Source organism: Amaranthus tricolor, chromosome 5 (genome assembly GCF_026212465.1).
Source record: "Amaranthus tricolor cultivar Red isolate AtriRed21 chromosome 5, ASM2621246v1, whole genome shotgun sequence".
NCBI classification, from domain to species: domain Eukaryota; kingdom Viridiplantae; phylum Streptophyta; class Magnoliopsida; order Caryophyllales; family Amaranthaceae; genus Amaranthus; species Amaranthus tricolor.
This window is the reverse complement of record NC_080051.1, coordinates 32,105,227-32,126,499: the sequence shown is the minus strand read 5'-3', so window position 1 is coordinate 32,126,499 and position 21,273 is coordinate 32,105,227. Positions and strand designations below refer to the sequence as shown.

General features: G+C 32.4%; 1 protein-coding gene across 3 annotated transcripts in view; it reads left to right on the top strand.

The window, feature by feature from the left end:
- Positions 1-7,695: 7,695 nt before the first annotated feature.
- The window catches only part of LOC130812526 (phospholipid-transporting ATPase 1-like), a 15,848-nt gene continuing 2,270 nt past the window's right edge, over positions 7,696-21,273 (top strand). Inside the window, exons 1-9 of one of the 3 annotated variants that reach the window (XM_057678021.1) lie at positions 7,734-8,232; positions 8,449-8,494; positions 8,691-10,649; positions 12,270-12,615; positions 16,338-17,127; positions 17,451-17,574; positions 18,078-18,297; positions 19,240-19,698; positions 19,793-20,081. In XM_057678021.1, the coding sequence (XP_057534004.1) occupies positions 9,221-10,649; positions 12,270-12,615; positions 16,338-17,127; positions 17,451-17,574; positions 18,078-18,297; positions 19,240-19,698; positions 19,793-19,985 (3,561 nt within the window). In that variant the 5' untranslated portion in view covers positions 7,734-8,232; positions 8,449-8,494; positions 8,691-9,220 and the 3' untranslated portion in view covers positions 19,986-20,081. Of the gene's footprint in view, positions 8,233-8,448; positions 8,495-8,690; positions 10,650-12,269; positions 12,616-16,337; positions 17,128-17,450; positions 17,575-18,077; positions 18,298-19,239; positions 19,699-19,792; positions 20,082-21,273 lie in introns of those variants that run through there. The other 2 variants (XM_057678023.1, XM_057678024.1) reach the window with 2 other exon arrangements.

Here is a 21,273-nt window from a genome sequence, read left to right as displayed (position 1 = left end):
CAACTTTTGCCACTTGTGAGTCTGTGACTTGCCTCATAGACAAGGATCACATTATCCACAAGTTAAAAAAAAAAAAAAAAACAAAAAAAAGAAAAATAGAACTCCCTCATTCTCTAATAAAGCTTTCAAAAGAAATATTCACGTCAATTAAGAAAAATAGAATATTTTAAAAAGTAAATTGAATAATAAATTTGGTTGGAGAAAAGTAAGAACTACGAGCATCAGAAAATATTAAAAGAAAGTTAATAGAAAAAATATGGAAATCATAATTAGTAAAAAATTAGTTTTATAAAGTTAGTGAAAAATATGTGGGGACTATAAGAAATATTAAAATGTTAAATTGAAGTTGCTGGAGTATATGTGGGGTACATAAGCATTATAAAAATATTAAAGTGAGTATGAATAAGGTTATTTGTCCAAAATGTATAACATAAATGGAAAGATTCTCTATGGGAACAACAAATGAAACACTCCAAAATGGCACATGGGAACTTCTTTAAGGAACGGAGGGAGTATATACTTATAAATATAAACTAATACTGCGTTCTATTCACCACAAGTGTTTTGCTTTTTGAACATTGTTCTTCTCTTACTCTTAATTTATATTTTATTATTAATCTATAAATTAGAATATAATCAAGTGAGATCTTATTTGATTCTTCTCAATGTAAAATTTATTAATAACAATTTTTCATAATTTTTTATTATGTACAATTAGAAACATTAAGGATTGAATAAGTAAATTAAATAGAGTGCATAAAACAAATGGTACACCTATGATGAATAGGAGGAAATATAATTAAAAAACCGTAAAAAGTATCGAGTTTTTAACCATACAAATTAAAATTACATATGAATACAAATTTTAAAAAACTATGCAATTATATATTCTCTTGAATTTTCTACGGTTATTAACATTGTGGCAACAAGTTCATCAATTGATCTTGTCTTGCAATTATTTTTTTTTATGTATACAAATTGTTACTTGAGATCGTTTTTATAAAAGATATCTTAAGTTTAGGCTAGCCCAATTTTAAAATTTAGAAAAAAAAGTAAATAAATTTTCTAAACAATGCTTTTTAACTTCTATTTTCAGTTTTCCTTTTTCACTTTCATGACAAAACTACTCATTTTCCTCTCTCAAACTCTTTTGATTTTCAATCTTCATCTTCCTCTCTCAAACTCCATTATTGTTTATTTTCTATTTATCTTCTTCAACATTTGAAAACCATCAAAGTTATGTATTTATACTTCATCATTTTCGTTTTTAAAGCTTTCATTTTCATTTTTTTTTGGGTTAATTGTGTTATATATTAGTTGGATTTACAATTTTTGGATTTTTTTTAAATTAAGTTTCAACAATGTTATAAATAATGATGTTAACATAATATATTTGTAATTATAACATGATATATTTGGGTTATAACCATAAAATATTTAGAGTTATGACATAATATAGTTGAGGTTATAACAAAATATATAATTGCGGTTATACGTAATAGATTTGGGTTTATAACAGTATATATTTGTGATATAATACTACAAAATTGATACTATAACAATACAAGCAAATATATTATGTTATAAAACCTCTAATATATTAAGTTTTAATTCCAAATGTATTGAGTTATAATACCAAATATATTATGTTATAACCACAAATAAATTTTGTTATAACCCCAAATATATTACGTAATAACCCCAAATCATAAAAATTACCATAATTGTCATCTTCACCATCACTGTTTTTCACCATTGATGAACCTTAATTTATTTAAAAAATGAAAAAATCTTTATTTTGCTTGGGAATAAGTTGTTAATCAGAAAACTTTTCATTTTCCAAAAAGAAAGCAATTTTCTAGAGTTTTTTTAAAACGGTTTTTTTTTTTAAATTAAGATATCTACGAAAGAAGGAAAGTGGGTTGGGCTCTTAAGAGTCGTCTTTAGAAAAGACGGTCTCTCAAGAGAGAGTTTGTTTCATGTATAATCTACAATATAATTAAATAAATTGTTGTTTGATTCGTCTAAATGCATATTTTCATAATATTAATTTTTTGAAAATTTTAATCATACGTCATCAATTTAAGAATTAAAATTATGTATTGGATAGATTGAAAACAAAAGTATAATAACTATAAAAACCAGAAAAAGTATTATTGTTATCAAATTATAATACTTTCATTAAAATTTATTAATTGGTGTACATCGTTTGTAACAACAAAATGACCATGTGATTGAAAAATTAATTTTTGACTATATGTTCATAAAATTGATAATATAACTTTTTTTAACCGTAACTTAAATGAAATAAAATTAAAATTGTTTATATAAAAAATATAATGTGAAAATAATATTTTAGGAGTTTTGAAAAACCTCTGATATATTTTACCATTCTGATCAAAGTATTTTCTAATAATTTATGTTTGTCTTTCTAGAAACTGTGATATAAATTGTTCATAACCAACAACAAATTTAGTTGGGAAGAACCCAATATGAATAATAATTGTCCTTGATTCTCATTAATCCTCATCACAAAACACAACTTCTTGAATAACTATTTGGAATCTAATCCTTGAAATGAAAAACTTATTACCAATTGGATCACAATATAATAGATTAATAGTTGATACTTGCTTGTATAGCTCAATCGCCAAGATGATTAATCTATAAATCTATCTATAATCTATAAAAACTACTAATGAAGAAATATGACTGATATATATCAGACTCTCAGCGAAAATTTTTCCGTAGTTTTATTTCCAAATTATTTACCTTGATAAAAGGGAATAACTTTTTGACATAACAAAATGAAAGATGACTAAATTTGTGAACCAATATTATTTTTCAAAATATATATATATATATATATATATATATATATATATATATATTTATATATATATATATATATATATATATATATATATATATATATATATATATATATATATATATATATATATATATATATATATATATATATATTGCAGGGTGTTTCATACAAGTTAGTCACAAGGTGATCTATATTGAAGTTATGAAGTCATTTTTATGATAAAAATTTTGATTAGTTGTAATTATTTAATTATTGTAACTAACTTAAGTTATTAATAATAAATTTTGTATTACCATTTATTATTTTCCTAATTTTATTGAACAAAAATTTTAAATATTCAATAATATATATATATATATATATATATATATATATATATATATATATATATATATATATATATATAATATTTAAAATACTAACTAATAACCTTTACAAAAATTATAATACAAGTATAACTTAACTCAATTTTTTTTTAATCTCAGTGCATGGCACGGATATCTATCTAGTATAAATAAATTTCAATCAATGAATTTTAGCTGGTTGTCATAATTTCTTAGAGTATAACATCCACCCTTCACAACTAATATTATTTATGATAATAAGATGATTGTAATGAAAATTGTAATTTTGCCAATACATACAATGATACAATCATTGAAGTACTATATAATAATTTGGCAAAAAAACAACATACATTTATACTTTCTTCTTAAAATATTGTAACATTTGACTTTTTACTATTTATATTTTTTTCACTGTTTTTGTCCTATACAATCAAGTTAGATATCTTTAGAATTATATACTTTTTTTACTTTCAAAATATGAAACTTTTATGATTTTTACAAAATGAACAAGAGAGATAAGAAATCTGAAATTTTAAGTTGGAAGTTTTAAAATAGACAAAATCATCGTGAATAATACAATTTCTTGTTAATTTTCCTACAATGATACCAACTTTTGATTAACCATAAATAATACCGACTTAAAGAGGTATTTTCTTAGAAAATCCCTAATATGTTAAAAATCAAATTATAAGACATAAACAAATTTGGTAAATTAGTTAATAAACTAAAGTTGGTATTATTCTAGGAAAATACCCTCATAAGTTGGTATTATTCATGATTAATCAATAGTTAGTATTATTATAGAAAAATTAACAAAAAATTATATTATTCACAATAATTTTTCCTTTAAAATATTGTATACTTATAAAGTATGAAGAATTGTTTGGAGACTATGTGAATAATACTTTAGAAGGGTATAATCGAGAATGATCTTTTATCATAATTGTTTGTTAGGTTAGATTTTGAATACTTAATATATGTTTAGCGACATGAGTATAGCAAAATATAAATTACGGAATTAAAATGAGACAAAATACTTGTTTACGAAACTCACTATTAATCTCCGCCTAAAATTATCTAATTTTTAGGATTTTAAATTCACATCTCTTTATATTCACACTCATAATTCGATTACACCCTAACAGAAATTATACTTAGGGATAACAATAGGTTGGATCTAGATCATGTTCAAGTGGATCCGGATCCGTTTTTAAAGGAAGGATCCAGGCCGGATCCAGACCCGGATCCAGATCCGCAGGCCTAATTTGTCAAGACTCAAATCCGGAACCGCTGATCCCATGGATTAAGGATCGGGTTCGGGTCCAAAACGGTTCGAAACTTATCTTTACAATTTTGATTAAATTTTACTTCGTATTACAATTACGATAGAGTTTTACACTTTAATTAATAATAATAACGTATCAAGCAAGATAAGGAGCTGTGGGAAGCTCATTTATCCGCTATTGTTCTTGTTTTTAGCCCATATAATGTATAATAATATCATTTATATTAATATTAATAAAAAGAAAAATGATAAACAAATGTAGATAAGGGAAACAAAAGATCATCCTGAAGAACTGGGCAAAAGTCTCAGAATAAAGAGTAAAAAAAATAAGGACGTAAAGGTTGAAATATATATAGGAAGCGGACTATCAAAGAAGAACTCAAAAATTAAAAAATGAGGATGGAGGCAGACAAGTAGGAAGCAGACAAATTGAGCATTGTGCATTAATATGGATCAAATTTTAAAAAGTAAAACAAGTCTTCTAGATCCACGGATCTAGGTTCAGATATTCTCTTGAGACTGAGATCCGAATTCAACGGATCCAAAAAAATAGGATCCAGATCTGCCATCCCTAACTACACTTATCCCTAAAACTAACTTAGAAGAAAATACTCTTATTTTATAACAGAAACCAATAACATAAGTTATCATAACACAAACCAATATATACTGAGATTGACAATCCCATGCATTAACAAATTTTTATACTAGCTACCTAGTTGATTATTTTGGGTATCAACTATCAACATGTTATCATAACTCATGTAAATTTTTCACTTTTCACTTATACTATGTTTGAAACTTCGGATGGAGGGAATTGGAGGGAAAGAAAAGGGAGAAATATGAAAGGAAATGATTTTCTTTATTTGAATAACAATTTTAAAGATGGAGGGATTTAAAAGGAAGGGAAATGGAGGGACTAATGTCCCTAATTTTGTTAACAACCAAATCCTTTAAAGAGGGGAAAGATTTAGAAGGAAAATCAACTTGTAAGTAGACAATTATTCATATTCAACTCTGTTTTTGGAAGCTTTATTTAATATTTAGCTATAGTGTGTATTATTATTGATAATATTTAATTTATTTAGAATTTATATACTCTGTTTTCCTTTCCTTTAATTCCCTCCTTATTCAAATAATGAAAGTTTTCATCACTGATCCCTTCCTTTCTTTACATTCTTTTCTTTTCCTTTTCTTTTTCCTTTTCTTTTTCCTTTTTGTTATGATTGGTGTGACTTGAGTCATGAGTGCACATTTGATGGATGCATTCATGTGGTGACTCTTGGGATAGAATCCCATAAGTATGTTATGAATGGGTGTATTAAGTTTTATCTTAATATATGTGGTTTATGATGATGATTAAAGTATGAATTAATGAGTTAATCATGGGAGTTATGGGACTTAATGAAGAAGTGTAAAGGTTTAATTCAAGATACTCTACAATGCAAAGTCGAGCAAAACTGTCAGAAGCTCACTGAAGTATCGCTCAACCAGCTCGTTCGATCGAGCGAGCTTCAGAATGGGTCGAGCGAGTAGACAGAATGTAACCAGAAACTTCCTGTAGCCCGCTCGACCGAGCGAGCCTCTGCTTTGGTCGAGCGATGTGTCTGATGCTCATAGGATGCTGTTTTTGACTCTTCAAGTTTTTGGGGATGTTTCAATATTATTTATTCATAGTTTTAATGTACTTAATGTTACTTAGTGAGATCTCTCCTATAAATAGAGAGCAATCATTCACACATTGTAATCATCCACAAAATACACCCCAAGTCAAACACTAGCCTATATCTCTTCTCTATTGTAATTCCGGAGGACGTAGCCTAAGTTGGGTGAACCTCGTTAAATTTTTGTGTCGTTTTTGTAACATCCCGGCCCCTCGGACCGCTGGTGACTACTCATGGAGACTGTAGACTAGCCCCACAAACCAACACAAGTCTTTCCAGCGCACTTTGGCCTCACTCGTGCGCACCCGGGAAAACTTCCCAGGAGGTCACCCATCCTAAGATTGCTCCCCACCAAGCACGCTTAACTGTGAAGTTCTTAGCAAATGGGCTCTCTAGAAAAGAAGATGCACCTTGTTGATATGAGTAGTCTATCAATCGTTTTTCAAGCTAAATTTGCGGTATTACACTAATTTGGGGTATTACAGTTTTATTGCATTATTTTCTCCTACAAACATCGATATCATTGATAGCTTAATTTGTTTGTCACAAAATCTCATACATTCGATCTTGGCAATATTGAAATTTGAAACACATTGCTCGAACTCTAATATAGCATCGTTCGTTTTCACTTTTCCCTCTTAAAATCTTATTCAAACATAGTGTTATATTTTTAACATTAAATTATTTTAACTTTTTTTTGCAAATTTAAGGGCTATAATTTTACAAATGAAACAAAAGTACAACTAAATAAACTAATATTTTCGTTATTTTTAAATAAGTTAACATGTGTTCAAAATGGCTTCAACCACATACTTGTATTTACTTTACTTAAGAGATAAGCTTCACTCCATAAAAAGCAAGAAAAAGAAGCATACACTCCTGTATGCACTAGCTTTCATGTTAATGGAGAAGTGAGATGGACATACAACATATACATGCATACCAAAAAAGTGGTGAAAGGTAAAAATGAAAAGTTCATGGACACTCAATAGAATATCACAAATTCTAGTGATAAACGGTTTTATTGGGCTGAGCTCATAAAGCAAAATATGGAATAAGTTATTTGGTAGACATAAATAATATTATAAGTAGGTATTTAAGATATTACAAGTACTGCACATCTATTTCGTGAATATTAAGGTTATTTTAAGTAGGCATTTAAGATATTATAAGTAGACATTAAGGTTACGGTAAGTAGGTATTAAAGGATGATGTAAGTAGTATTAAGAATATTATAAGTAGACATTTAAGGATATTGTAAGTAGACATTAAAGATATTGTTAGTAGGTATTATGGATATGGTAAATAAGCATTAAAAATAATGTAAGTAGACATTAACGATATATTAAAAATAATATAAATATGTATTATAGATATGGTAAGTAAGTACTAAAAATAATATAAGTAGGCATTATATATATATATATATATATAAATATATATATATATATATAAATATATATATATATATATATATATATATATATATATATATATATATATATATATATATATATATATATATTAACCATAATTAATTTTTTGATTATGAATTAAAGATTTAACATAAGCGCAATTTAAGTTCTTCCTTGCGCTTCATAAATTCATGATTTAATTTCTCTCTCTCCCTCTATTCACCTTTCCGTTCTCTCTCTTCGTGCATTCCACTCCACCTCCATTATCACACCATCTACACATTCTGATTCCATCTCGCTTCCATTAATGTACACACTTCGCTAACCCTAATTTTCATCATAATTCCTAATTTATCTTCACAATTTCCCTTTTTTTGTGGTCGATAAAATGCAGTCGAAATTGGATTTTGTCCTATCCACTGCAAAATTACAAGATTTTAATCTCAACTTTCGCGATCAGATCTAGTGTCATTGAATCAGAGATTCACGATTAAAGTTCTGCATGTTTTAACCTTCTCATTTTTCAATGAATTCAAATTCTTCGAGTTCAGTGCCCAGAACAACTTGTTGTTATTGAATTTTAATTCAAGGACAAATCTTTCACACGAGGGTGCTTCTTCATTTTCCCATTATCGAGGCGAGTGTTAAGAGTTTTGGATCCACTCTTGATCTCTACCTCATTTCGTTGGTTAGTCCTTTTCTCCTCCTTTTTTTCTTCTTGTTTTTATTACTTCGTGAGCTTCTTTTTTTGCGGTTTATACTGCAATTGAATTTAAAGTTTGGTTTATGTAGTACATTCAGTACAAATTTGTTCATTGATATTAATTTATCACATTTCTTCGTTTTGTTAATAAAAATTAATTTGGTAAATCGGGATTGACAATTTGGTGAATTTTGCTAAAAGAGTGCATTCTCAGTTCTGCTGCATCTGGATAAGGTGAAAAGTGGAGGTAAGTGAAACGGACATGTTTTAATGAAAAGGAAATTGATCTTTTGTAGATTTTTGATCAATATATTTTATTTTATTTTATTTTTTTGCAAAAGCATTGTTTGAGGTTAATTATTCTAGTTTTGATTAGCATGGTTGTCGTAAATTTAATGATATCTGTCGGTAGACCAACATGAGCTTTACTTTTTCTGTTGCAGAGCTAGGTTGATGATGGTGGATCAATTGTTGGGTAATATTGTCTAAATTTTGAGGGAAGAGGTTATGCAATGTTTGGTTTGATGGGCGGCCTAAATTTTCCAGCTCTTTTTTAGTTCTTGAATGGGGTAGAAAGGGGTGGAAGAAGAAAAAGAGGACTTTGAATATTGACTTGGATCATATCTGTTTTTAGCTTTTAGAGCTGGTGAAAGATATGATTTTTGGTTTCTCCAATGTGGAGAAATCTTAATGATCTCTGGTAGCGAGCCATTGCTTAAATTACTTGAGCCTTCTTCGAATGTAGTGTCCATACGTCAAGCTACTCTTAGAAACTTGATTTCTCTGTGTGCATATGCCTCGTTCTCCTCTTTGGACACAAGGCAGAGTCTGACCTTTTTTGACGTGATACCACTGTGGTTATTGACAATAGTTTTGCAAAGTGGGTTGTCAAGAGGCCCTCCATAACTGGCTTTAGAAATAAGAGTTTTTATTCCATTAGCTTTCACTTCACACACGTTGTGTCGTGGGGGGAATGGAACAATTAGCTCATCCAACAAGCTTTGAGATTTCGGGCACTACTTCGAGGATGCAGGAAAAAATAAAGAAATCCCAGCCACTTTCTTATAATAAAGGGGGTCAGTTGGAAGATAATATATTTCGGAATCAAAGTCCAAGATTAGTTTATATTGATGATCCAAAAAGAACCAATGATAAGTATGAGTTTACAAGTAATGAGATCCGTACAAGCAAATATACATTGTTCAATTTCTTGCCCAAAAATCTTTTCATCCAGTTTCACCGGATTGCTTATCTGTATTTCCTAGCCATAGCTGCTCTTAATCAGCTTCCTCCGCTTGCAGTCTTTGGAAGGACAGTGTCTCTCTTTCCCCTCCTGTTTGTGCTTAGTGTAACTGCTGTAAAAGATGGTTATGAAGACTGGCGGAGACACAGGTCGGACAAGAAAGAAAATAATAGGGAAGCTCTGGTGCTTAAATCGGGAGCTTTTGTGACAAAGAAGTGGAAAGATATAGAGGCTGGTGAGATTGTGAAGATATATGCTAATGAGACAATCCCTTGTGATATGGTGTTACTTGGAACAAGTGACCCTAGTGGTATTGCCTACATCCAGACAATGAATTTGGATGGTGAGTCTAACTTGAAGACCAGGTATGCAAGACAAGAAACAGCATCATTTGTTGCAGAAGGAGGGACAGTTTCAGGGCTGGTCAGATGTGAACAGCCAAACAGGAATATTTATGAGTTTACTGCCAATATGGAGTTCAAAGGGCATAAGATTCCCCTCAGTCAATCAAACATCATTTTGCGTGGCTGTCAGCTTAAAAACACAGAATGGGTGGTTGGTGTCGTTGTGTATACTGGTCAGGAAACTAAAGCAATGTTGAATAGTGCTGCCTCCCCTGCAAAGAGAAGCAAATTGGAAAGTCATATGAACAAAGAAACCCTATGGTTGTCTGTTTTTCTTCTTATTATGTGTTCAGTTGTGGCTCTTGGAATGGGCCTCTGGCTTCAACGCCACAAGGAGCAGCTTGACACTTTACCTTACTACCGGAAAAGATATTCTTCAACCGGAAGAAAGGAGGGAAAAACTTACAAATATTACGGGATTGCTATGGAAACTTTCTTTGCTTTCTTGAGTTCCATTATAGTCTTTCAGATAATGATACCGATCTCACTTTATATTACAATGGAATTGGTTAGGTTAGGACAGTCATATTTTATGATAGGAGACAAGCATATGTATGATAGCAGTACTTACTCACGATTCCAGTGTAGATCTTTAAACATAAATGAGGACTTGGGTCAGATACGTTATATATTTTCAGACAAGACTGGGACACTTACTCAAAACAGAATGCAATTTAGGACTGCTAGCATTTATGGCAAAATGTACGGGACATTATCGTCTTCTCATGCTCCTTCACAAGGCCAAAGCCTTCCAGGTAATGAGAAATGTGTATGAAATGCATGTGTGAAGCATGTTGGAGTTTTCTAGGTGCCCAATACATCTATGTTTCAGATTTTTCTCTGATTGATGTGCTTATTATTATGCTTTAACTCATTGCTTTTGGCGTCTTTTTAGCTAAGTTGTAGTATATGAATGATGACTAAGTTGGCTGACTTCTTTGTTCTTTGACTTTTCTTGGTTTCATAGAAAATAAATTTGTACATTTGGAAGATTTTAATCTGGTATGGTGTCTATATTGGTTCTTCTCTGATTATTTTCTAAGGATTATTTGGGAGCTTATTTGAGTGATTTGTATATCCAGCTATGCAAGGATTGAGGAAAATTTGAGGATTTCAAAAATTATTTTGAGCCATTTTTTATTAACATTGAACTGTATTATATAAGATTAATGGCGGTCTTCCTCATTCCACTTTTGCATCTCATCATTTTACTTGGATTTCGCTGAACCTTTTAGCCATTGTCTTCCTACATAATAAAATAGACATATAGTTCTGTAGCCTTACCTATTAGAATAAAGAAAAGGACAGATCTTGATCACCTTGTTTGGAGTACAAAGTAACTATTGATTTTGATTTTTCTTAGAGTGGAAATTGGTGGTGATTTTGTGAATTTATTTAATGAATTCTTCCTTTTGCGAAGATTTTTTTTCTGACATATTATGGATTGTCTAATGTCCATATGTGCATATTTGTTCTACTATGAACTATACAACAACAAAACATTTCATTACCTCAATGCCATTAAGCGGCTCCTACCTAAGGTGGGGTTTGTGGGTTGGATGTACTAAACCTCACCCTTGTTAGTGATAACACTAACAAATGGTTGTTTCCAATTGACCATATCCAGCAAATGTTATGTGCAGCTTCACATAAATAACACGTGCACATAATATAATGAGCCATTTTACTATAGTCCATTATAATTCTAAACCAAAGAATTATAAATCTTTGGCCCCATCGAAATTGAAATGAGGGACATTCAATTATGAACTATCAACTAAAAATCTGGGTATTATTAGCAAAGTTTGGTTAATTCTCAAATTAATTTTTAGGCATCTAGTACTTTAACCAAACCAACATGATAGATTGAGTTGGCTTGTGAACTATTCGTAACGAGATTCATACTATTTTGAGATTGATGTATATATAATTTGATATGAAAAGATATAGGTTTCATTATATATATAATTTAAAATTTAATAATTGACATTTAGTTTAATTTGGATTTTCCAGGTATTGGAAGCTCATGCTCTTCCTCCCAACCCCAACCCCAATCCACATTCCACACACAACATAGTAGGGTTAGCCTTGGAAGTTATATAATGATAGCGATGATACTAATCACTATAATTGGACATTTGGATCTAATAGCTATTTACCTTTTGCAACTCTAATCAAGTTTGATCACTTAGAGTGCCTCAGGTTCTGTCATGTCCCACTTGTATATAGTCTTAGTTTGATTTGGATGCTATTAGTACCTTCATCTTTGTGTACACAAGGGTTTTGTTGATTCAGAGATTTGGAGAAGAATTCTCTAGATATTGGTTAGTAGAATATAAAATTGAGTTTAATGACACCTATGTGTATGTTTGCAGGAGCCTCTAAAGTAACATATCTTCCTAAAAAGAGATGGAAACTGAAATCTGAAGTTGATGTTGATTTTGAACTTGTCAATTTGTTGCATAATGGATCAGAAGGAAATGTAAAAAATGTAGCTCATGAGTTCTTTTTGACATTGGCTGCATGTAACACGGTCATTCCCATATTCAATCAAGATGCTTCTTCAAGGAGTCATGTTGAATTAGATCCAGAAGCAATTGATTATCAGGGTGAATCTCCTGATGAACTAGCACTTGTTGCTGCTGCATCTGCTTATGGATATACCCTTTTTGAGCGCACTTCTGGGCACATTGTGATTGATGTTGATGGGGAGGAGCTCAGGTAAGAGGCCAAACCCAATTTTAAAGTAGCATTGCTGAATTGGTTCCCATAGGTTCACGACGTGTTACTTTTTCTAAAGTCAAATGGTAGATGAGCTCTCTTTAAATTCTGGGGTCTGTCTATATAAAATTAAACTGTAGCTGCTACTTGTTACCTTTTCTACTTTGTTTTGAGTCCTCGTGAAAAAGATTAAAGAAAAAAGCCATAACGATCATGTGTAAGAAGAAAAAGTAAGGTTTTTCCTTTTACCCTCTCTCTAAGTAATTATTGAAGCAGGGTGGGCTTACTGTAGTTTTGGAATGTATTAAGAATAAACTCAAACTCAGAACTCAAAAACTATGCTGAAGATATTTATACTTGTCTATAAACAACTAATGTCTGTCATACTGTGATATCTCATTTTGCTAAAAGTTGGATACATTTACCTGGTTACACTATTTATTTTCTCACTTAAAAATTGGAAGTTTGTTATACATTATCCAATGTCATTGTGCTTAATTGTTTAATGGATGGTACATAATACGTTCCATAGGATCTTTTTTTATATGATCCATAGTGCAAAAATGTGATTACAGTTGTTGTCACGGCTGTGATTGCAAAACGGCTTTCGCGATCTATGTGGATGATTTCATCGTCAATGTGGATGGTTTCGCGGATGTCGCGGCCTAATTTTGGTCGCAAGAAGCTCAAACATTCACAATATGGTTGCGATGCTGTGATGTGACATTATTTTGCTCTATGATATGATCTATCTTTCCTTATCACTCAATGAGCTGTTTCTTAACTTTTTAATGTTTTGCAAGCTCTTAATATAATGAGGGAGTTGCATTGTTTTTAGAGTTTGATCATCATTTCCTTGTGTGTTTGTTTTTCCTTTCAACTTATCTCTTCCCCATTTTGCACTCAGCATGGTCTAGCCATTGAGAAAAGGTTACTTTACCTTTCCACAACCTTTAACTTGTCTTTTATGGTAATACAAAGTTGATTCAGAAAAATGTGCTTTTAGCAACATGATATTCCACAAACAAATTGAGCAAATCTGTACTGTTTTTGAGAGTTAAGACTTAAGAGTACTTTATGTCCCCCACCCATGGTGCTGAATGAGCTGTCTTTGTTATGCATGAAATTAATGTTACTCTTACTGCGCTTCGTAGGGATTTGTTTTAGAAGTATCCGAAATTGATGTGCCAACATTGTTTATTACGTTGTCCCTTGAGATTACAATAAATGTAGTTGAGTACTTTAATTTTTGGTGGAGTAGTGGAAGAAGTAGACAAAAAATCATGTTAATGGCCGAAAAAAGCGAATGAGATGAAGAGAGAGGATACATGTGTGGATAAGATTAGGAGAGATAATGTGGGTTGATTGTCAAATTAAAGTGTGTTAAACTTAAAGTAATGGGGATGTACCACAATAGTATTTGTAACTATCTTAGGGGACCATGATGGTTTGGGATCTCATGGGTGTTAATATTAAGTTCACTCTAATGCTTGTAATTACGCCGGGCAAAAGCTAAGCCAACCTACTAACCCAACTCGAACTTAACTTGAAATAAGTTGGTTTGCGTTGACACTTTTGACTCAATTAAGTAGATCATTTGTTCATTAAGTGGGTTAGATTAAGGTCAACATATATACCTTAAAAAAACCCGTATCATCATCATCATCCTATCCAGTATATCCCGCTCATAGAAAACTATAGAAAACTAAGGCCACGGTCTAGGGAGGGAAAGACGGCGGCAACTCATATCCATAAAGGATAGCGCGGCCAAAGGAGTCCCCCGCCTCGAGGAAGATAAAGAGACGTGATTACACGTGATATATAACTTAAAGGCCTATAAAAATAAAAGTAGAACCACTACAAAAGAAAACAAAGAACTAACCCATTTAATTAAACGAGTTATTCTCGAGTCATGTTAATCCATATAACCTAAAATATATAAGTGTCTATTGCAGTTTCATTTTCATTTTAGCGTTTTTTTTCTCAACATGCTGATTAATAATGTTTAATGTTAACATGTTCACTTGATGTCAACTAAACATTTCATTCCGTATACTGATTTCTTAGTTTATACCTTAGACCATGAACCTTGCCATGTTTGATATATGAATTGCAAGTTTAAATCTGAACATTTTCTCAATATTTGTGATTTGCTAAAATCTGTACTATGACTTGTAATTTGATTAATTTGCTAACTAAACAAATCATTATTGGGTTGAGTGATCTGAAACATAAAGGTCAAACGACCTTTTTACATGTCTTAAGTTTGTCTATGTTATATAAACATTAAACAAGTTAAGTGGTTTCAAAAACCCCTTGACCCGAACCTAGGCCATTAGTTAATTGGGCTGAAATCAAGTCGCGGTTGTGATTTTCAACCCAATTAACTAACGGGTTAGGTTCGGGTCAAGGGTTTTTGACCCATTTTCACATGACCCAAACACGGCCCTACCACAACTGATCTCTGCCTACTTTCAAGGCGCTGCCAACCAGTATAGGTTGGGGAAAATGGGGGAAGGTGAAGGAAAGTGATTATTGGATGTGCACAACGTTGGGGATTTATATGACAAGTGATTACCATCTACTATACCGGCATACCATTTTGATAAATTGTGGTACAGTAAAAGTATTTCGGTCCAATGTTAAACAAATGTATGTCCGTGTACATGGACATTCTCAGGTACCCAATTATCCATTAAACAAAACCATTGAAGTTCTCATATACTTGTCTTAAATTCTTATAAGCTTGGTAAAGAGAATTAGGGCAGCATTGTTAAAGGACTTTGAAAAAGAAGTTTATTTTATTTTTTTTTTCTCCTTTTTATAATAACTTTTTGTTTAAGTGAACCCTGGAGACATCATGAAGAGTGCTGGATGCTGACTTTTTTGCCTTTTATTTTCCCTGGGGCCTCTATATTTTTCTGCATTCTTTTTAACAGTTCGTGAAGTGTCGGATTTAAATGGAGTGGATTGTACTTAACCTAACAAGTATTTCATACCCGTATAAAATGAGCCTTTGATTGGAAGAGACATTTGATTTGGAAATATTTTAAATCCCATTTCTCATTAATTTTTCCTATTACTTCCATTTGCTAATTTTTTAATCTTTACTGTTTAATTTTATTTGGATCTCTCCTTCTCTCTGCCTTTTCCCATATTCAGTTTAGTGGATTTTTAACCTTTGGTGTCAAAATACATAAGGACAATCCTTTAACGTTACCAAGCGACTTAAAAGGTATGAGAGCTGGCTATATAATAGTATAATTAATCAATACAAGTGGAGATAGACTTTTGGTGCTATAATGTTGTCTCTTCCTATAGAATGAATGTAACAATTGAAAATTTTATTATATGTGTGAAAGTTGAAATGTTCATAAGCAGTCTAAAATTAATTTTCAGATATTCACTGTTCTTTCTATACTATAGCCATGTTTTCCTTATTTTAGATACAAATCATTGAGGAGTTTGAGGTGTTGATTGCAACCTCTCCATCTTGGTGATGTGATGTTGATGATCTTGAGTGATGTGATATCAATGTCGGTGGATGTGTTACGCCCAACTTACATAGGAGTTTCTTAGAGCCATTTTTAGATATTTTATTGCACCCTTTTAGTAAAATGCCAATTTATTGTTTCTTCTTGTTTTATATTCTATATAGTCAGCAAAGGTGTGGCTTAACTAATGTTGTTTCTTATTCTGAAAATTTTATACTTCCATTGTAGGTTGGATGTACTGGGTTTGCATGAATTTGATAGTGTACGGAAAAGGATGTCTGTTGTGATTCGATTTCCTGACAACTCCGTCAAAGTATTAGTAAAAGGTGCTGATACTTCTATGCTCTCTATTTTGGCCGAAGGAGTGGATGAGGAAGAATATGTCCGAACTGCAACTCTAGCTCATCTTGTTGATTATTCATCAATTGGTTTGCGCACTTTGGTTGTGGCTGTGCGAGAACTGACAGATTTGGAACTTGAGGAGTGGCAACAGAAGTATGAAGACGCTAGTACGGCTTTGACTGACAGATCAGCTAAATTGCGTCAAACAGCATCTTTGATTGAACGTGACTTGAGATTACTTGGAGCGACTGGTATTGAGGATAAATTACAAGATGGTGTACCTGAAGCGATCGAGTCGCTTAGGCAGGCTGGAATTAAGGTGTGGGTTTTGACTGGAGACAAGCAAGAGACTGCAATCTCCATTGGGCTCTCCTGCAGATTGTTGACTGCTGATATGCAGCAGATCATTATTAATGGGACATCAGAGCAGGATTGCAGAAGCCTGCTAGCTGAAGCAAAGTCCAAGTACTTTGTCACATCAGCATGTGGGGATCAAAGCTTGAAAAGGAAAAGTGACTCTATAGATGGTTATCTTGAGATCCCAGTTGATTCAAGGAGCTTAGATACTGTGTCATGGAGCCCAAGAAAGGAGGATGAATTGAATAGTTCTTCGTTGGCACTGATTATTGATGGGAATAGTTTGGTCTACATTCTTGAGAAAGATCTTGAGTCGCAGGTGTGTATTTGGTTCATTTTGGGTAAATATTCTTTTTTTTGTTGATAATCAAGAGTCGTAGTGGACCCCATACGTTGGTCAAAATTTTTCAAATTGATTTGTTTTGGTTCATGTCACCGACCCCATATGTTGGAGTTAAGGCTTTGGCGTTGTTGTAATTAATAAACAAGGGTCGTCAATCAAAGAAGACATTTGTCTCCTGTGTATATTGATTGTCCAGTTTTGATTCATGGCTGCCACCATTTGCTACATTGACATCTTTTCTATTTCATAAAGCATAAGATACATTTTTAATTTATTAATTAGTATTTCGATTGCTACAGCTTTTTGATCTTGCAACTTCTTGTCAAGTTGTGCTTTGCTGCCGTGTTGCACCCTTGCAGAAGGCTGGGATTGTTGACTTAATCAAGAGTCGCACTGATGATTTGACCTTGGCTATTGGTGATGGTAAGCTCTTTTTATTTTATTCCTATGCGTGAAAGGAGAATTTCCGAACACAGTTGCTGATTAATGGACAAAGAGTTACTAATTAATGGAAATTGAATTTCACATGAAGAAGTATTAACAAAGTTATTTTTACAGAGCTAATTATTTGATATTGGCAATTGAACTTTTATGCAAAACAAAGGATTTTCCTTGCCCCTTTTTAGCTGTGCCATTTTCCATCTTTTTATTTAATTGAGTTTCATTTGGATTTCCAAGTTCCACTCTTTACAAGCTACTCTACTTCTATGAGATGTAAATTCCAAGTTTAAGTTATCGCTATCTAATATAGCCTTTCTTAGAAGGTACTGGAGCTTGCTTGATTTTTATTTGTAGTTGCATGTAAAATTTGATGTTCATAGGATGCGTATTTTTATTTAGATTCTAAATCTCTTTCCTCAGAGTATTTTTTTGTGTACTATGAGTTCAATAAAATGAAGATATGTTTTCCTATGAAAATGCTATAGGTGCGAATGATGTATCAATGATTCAAATGGCGGATGTTGGGGTTGGAATATGTGGTCAGGAAGGACGTCAGGCAGTGATGGCATCTGATTTTGCTATGGGACAATTTCAATTTTTAAAAAGATTACTATTGGTGCATGGACATTGGAATTATCATCGTGTTGGTTATCTGGTTCTCTACAACTTCTACAGAAATGCAGTTTTTGTACTTATGCTGTTTTGGTATGTACGCCTGGATTCGGGTCTTTGTATATTAATCTTGTTGAGATTAAGGCTCTGGCATTGTTGTTTATTCTGGCTGATGTGTTTCTTGGCTTTTGTGATAAATTTGATGTTTAGTAAGCATAACAGCATGTTTCATTTGATTTCTCTCTTTCTGTTTTTGAATTTTTTGTAATTGCTTATATTTCATGGTTTGATTTATGATTCCGGGATGTATTTGAAGGACAGTTAATATTGACTATCAAGTATTCATGTGGGCATGGATGCATTGTGTTTTTTTAGCTATTTTTGATGCTAGGTGTCCTCCATTTTAAATTTCCTGCTTTCTTACACTTTGTTTGGATAACAAGAATGATACTTTGTTCTTCCAACTGAGATGCTAAATGAATTGTTTCATTTTGTATCCTCATTTGTTTACTCTCTGTTCTTACCCTGCTCCCGATGAGATATTGTCCTGTGCATTCCAAGCCACATTCATCAGATATTTTTAAATTTTAATGCCTTGTCATCTTGTGTTTGATTTTTTTAAATGAAACTTGTTGTGCATAGATCTGGGTGTGAATTTGTTTAAAACTAGTCAACCTTATTCACTTGCCCATCATCCTATAAGGCTTAAGCTAATCATATTTAATGAACATCTTGTGGGTACAGTAAAACTCCTTTTCAAATAATATTTCCATCCCTAAATGTTAAGCAGTGAAGGTCCTTAATGTAGATGTTCCAAATTGTTTTTCACATATTTGATTCTGTTTAACAACCCTATTTTGTTTGTTTTTTACATACTTGTGCTGTCCTTCAATTGTTTTGGAGTAATTATGCTTTTTTCTCGATGAACATTATGTAAAATATAAACACATGATCTATTCAAAAGTCTGAAGGAATTTGATTTAATCTTTGCTCTTTCCATTCAACTAGTTTCTTATCCACTTTTCTTTATGTTAGGTATATTTTATGCACTGCTTTTTCAACAACTCAGGCATTGACTGATTGGAGCAGTGTCTTTTATTCTGTTATTTACACTTCCGTGCCTACGATTGTCGTTGGAATTCTAGACAAAGACTTGAGTCATAGGACATTGCTCGAGCATCCAAAGCTTTATGGTGCTGGGCACAGACACGAGAGCTATAATTTGCAGCTTTTTTGGATTACAATGCTGGATACCTTATGGCAAAGTCTTGTTCTTTTCTATATCCCTCTGTATACTTATTTTGAGAGCACCCTTGATATCTGGAGTTTGGGCAGTTTGTGGACTATCTCTGTTGTAATTCTTGTGAATATACACTTGGCGATGGATATTCAGCGCTGGGTTTCTATCACTCATGCTGCTGTTTGGGGATCAATTATCATTACTTGTGTGTGTATGGTGGTTTTGGATTCTATTCCCATTTTTCCGAATTACTGGTCAGTTTCCATTTTCATATTCGAACCCTTTGTGATTTCTGTAAATAGCTCTTACTATTATATTATATTTAACTATTATTCATTGCAATTGCAGGACCATTTATCACCTTGCACTGACGCCAACCTATTGGCTAACTATTGCTTTAATAATAACTGTTGGATTGCTTCCTCGCTTTCTTTGCAAGGTTGTGTATCAAATGTTTTGGCCTTCGGACATTCAGATAGCTAGGGAAGCTGAGAAAATGAGCAAGCTGAAAAAGTTGGATGCAAGAACAGATGCCAGCTGATGAGATGATGCACACATGCTGAGGATTAGTTTTGAGACTATGACTACTGATTGTGCACCATTTTAATCTACAGCCCTCGGCCCTCAAGTTTCACTAGTAAGTATCTGCTTTCCCATCATTAGTTCTTTAAGTACATTCAATATTAGCAAGACATGGTTATGCTTTTTTATTTATTCAGCAATGGCATACAAATTAAGGCTTAGGGTGGCACTTATTGTCCAATAATCTGACCATGATGTGCAAATTGGGATAAAATAGATGGGATACATAGATTAATGCTATATTTGGATGGAACTTTGCGGAGAGTATGATGGCAATTCTTTTGTTTCCATCATATTTTTGTTTGTTGAGTGCACCAATATATGAAAGGACAATACATCCTTTTAGTTTTCATCTCATTAAATACGAGCCAATCAATTGCTGAGGTACATCATGATCTTGCCTTAGAATTTTTTTTTCTTTCTTCTTACTTAGTACTTCTATTTTAATATTATTAATTTGCTTCAAAGACTAGCTCTTTTCAATTTGGGCCCGTTTGGTTGGGGGTTTTAGCAAAGGAAATGGGCTGTAGTGCTCGTATATCCCTTTTTGAGCGTCTGATCCAGCATTCTGCTACTCCCTTTCCCTGCTTAAACTAAATGAAGTTACCTCAAGGTCTTTATCTCTGATTCCATCTTCCTTACCTGAGACTTGACCCATATCTTAAAAATTTGTCTCTCATTGCACTGTCTACCATATTCATAATTGCTGAACTTTCACCGCCACAATATACCCCATCAGACCAATAATTTCCACCACTACTGCCATATCTCAAGAGTTACCAGCCCCACCAACACGTCAGTATCAACGTCGTTGACTGATCTACTGTTTACACCGATCAGCTCTAGCCTTTAACGTAAAGTGGTTAAATACTGTCCACGATAATCCAAAAGTTTAAATGGGAGATTAATAAAGTGGACGCTTACCAAAAACTTCGAAATTTGAAATTACTCTGCCAACCTTCCAAGACTGCGAAACCCAGAGGTCTAAGAGAGTTGAAGAGGACCACCAATGACCAATAGGTGACTATTGAAATAGACGATGGAAATTTTTTATGATGGGATGTTGTTAATGATGGATGTTGCATTTTCTTAGGGAAGATGAGTGATTTGTCTGGTAAATCAAGCCATTGATGTTAGCCTCTCTAGAGAGTGAGTGACCTTTGAGAATATTTAAGCCAAACCAAACATGTTTTTGTAGCATTGTCGTTTTCCTTTCCCTGTTCATTTGTAAATAAAAAGTCCCCTTA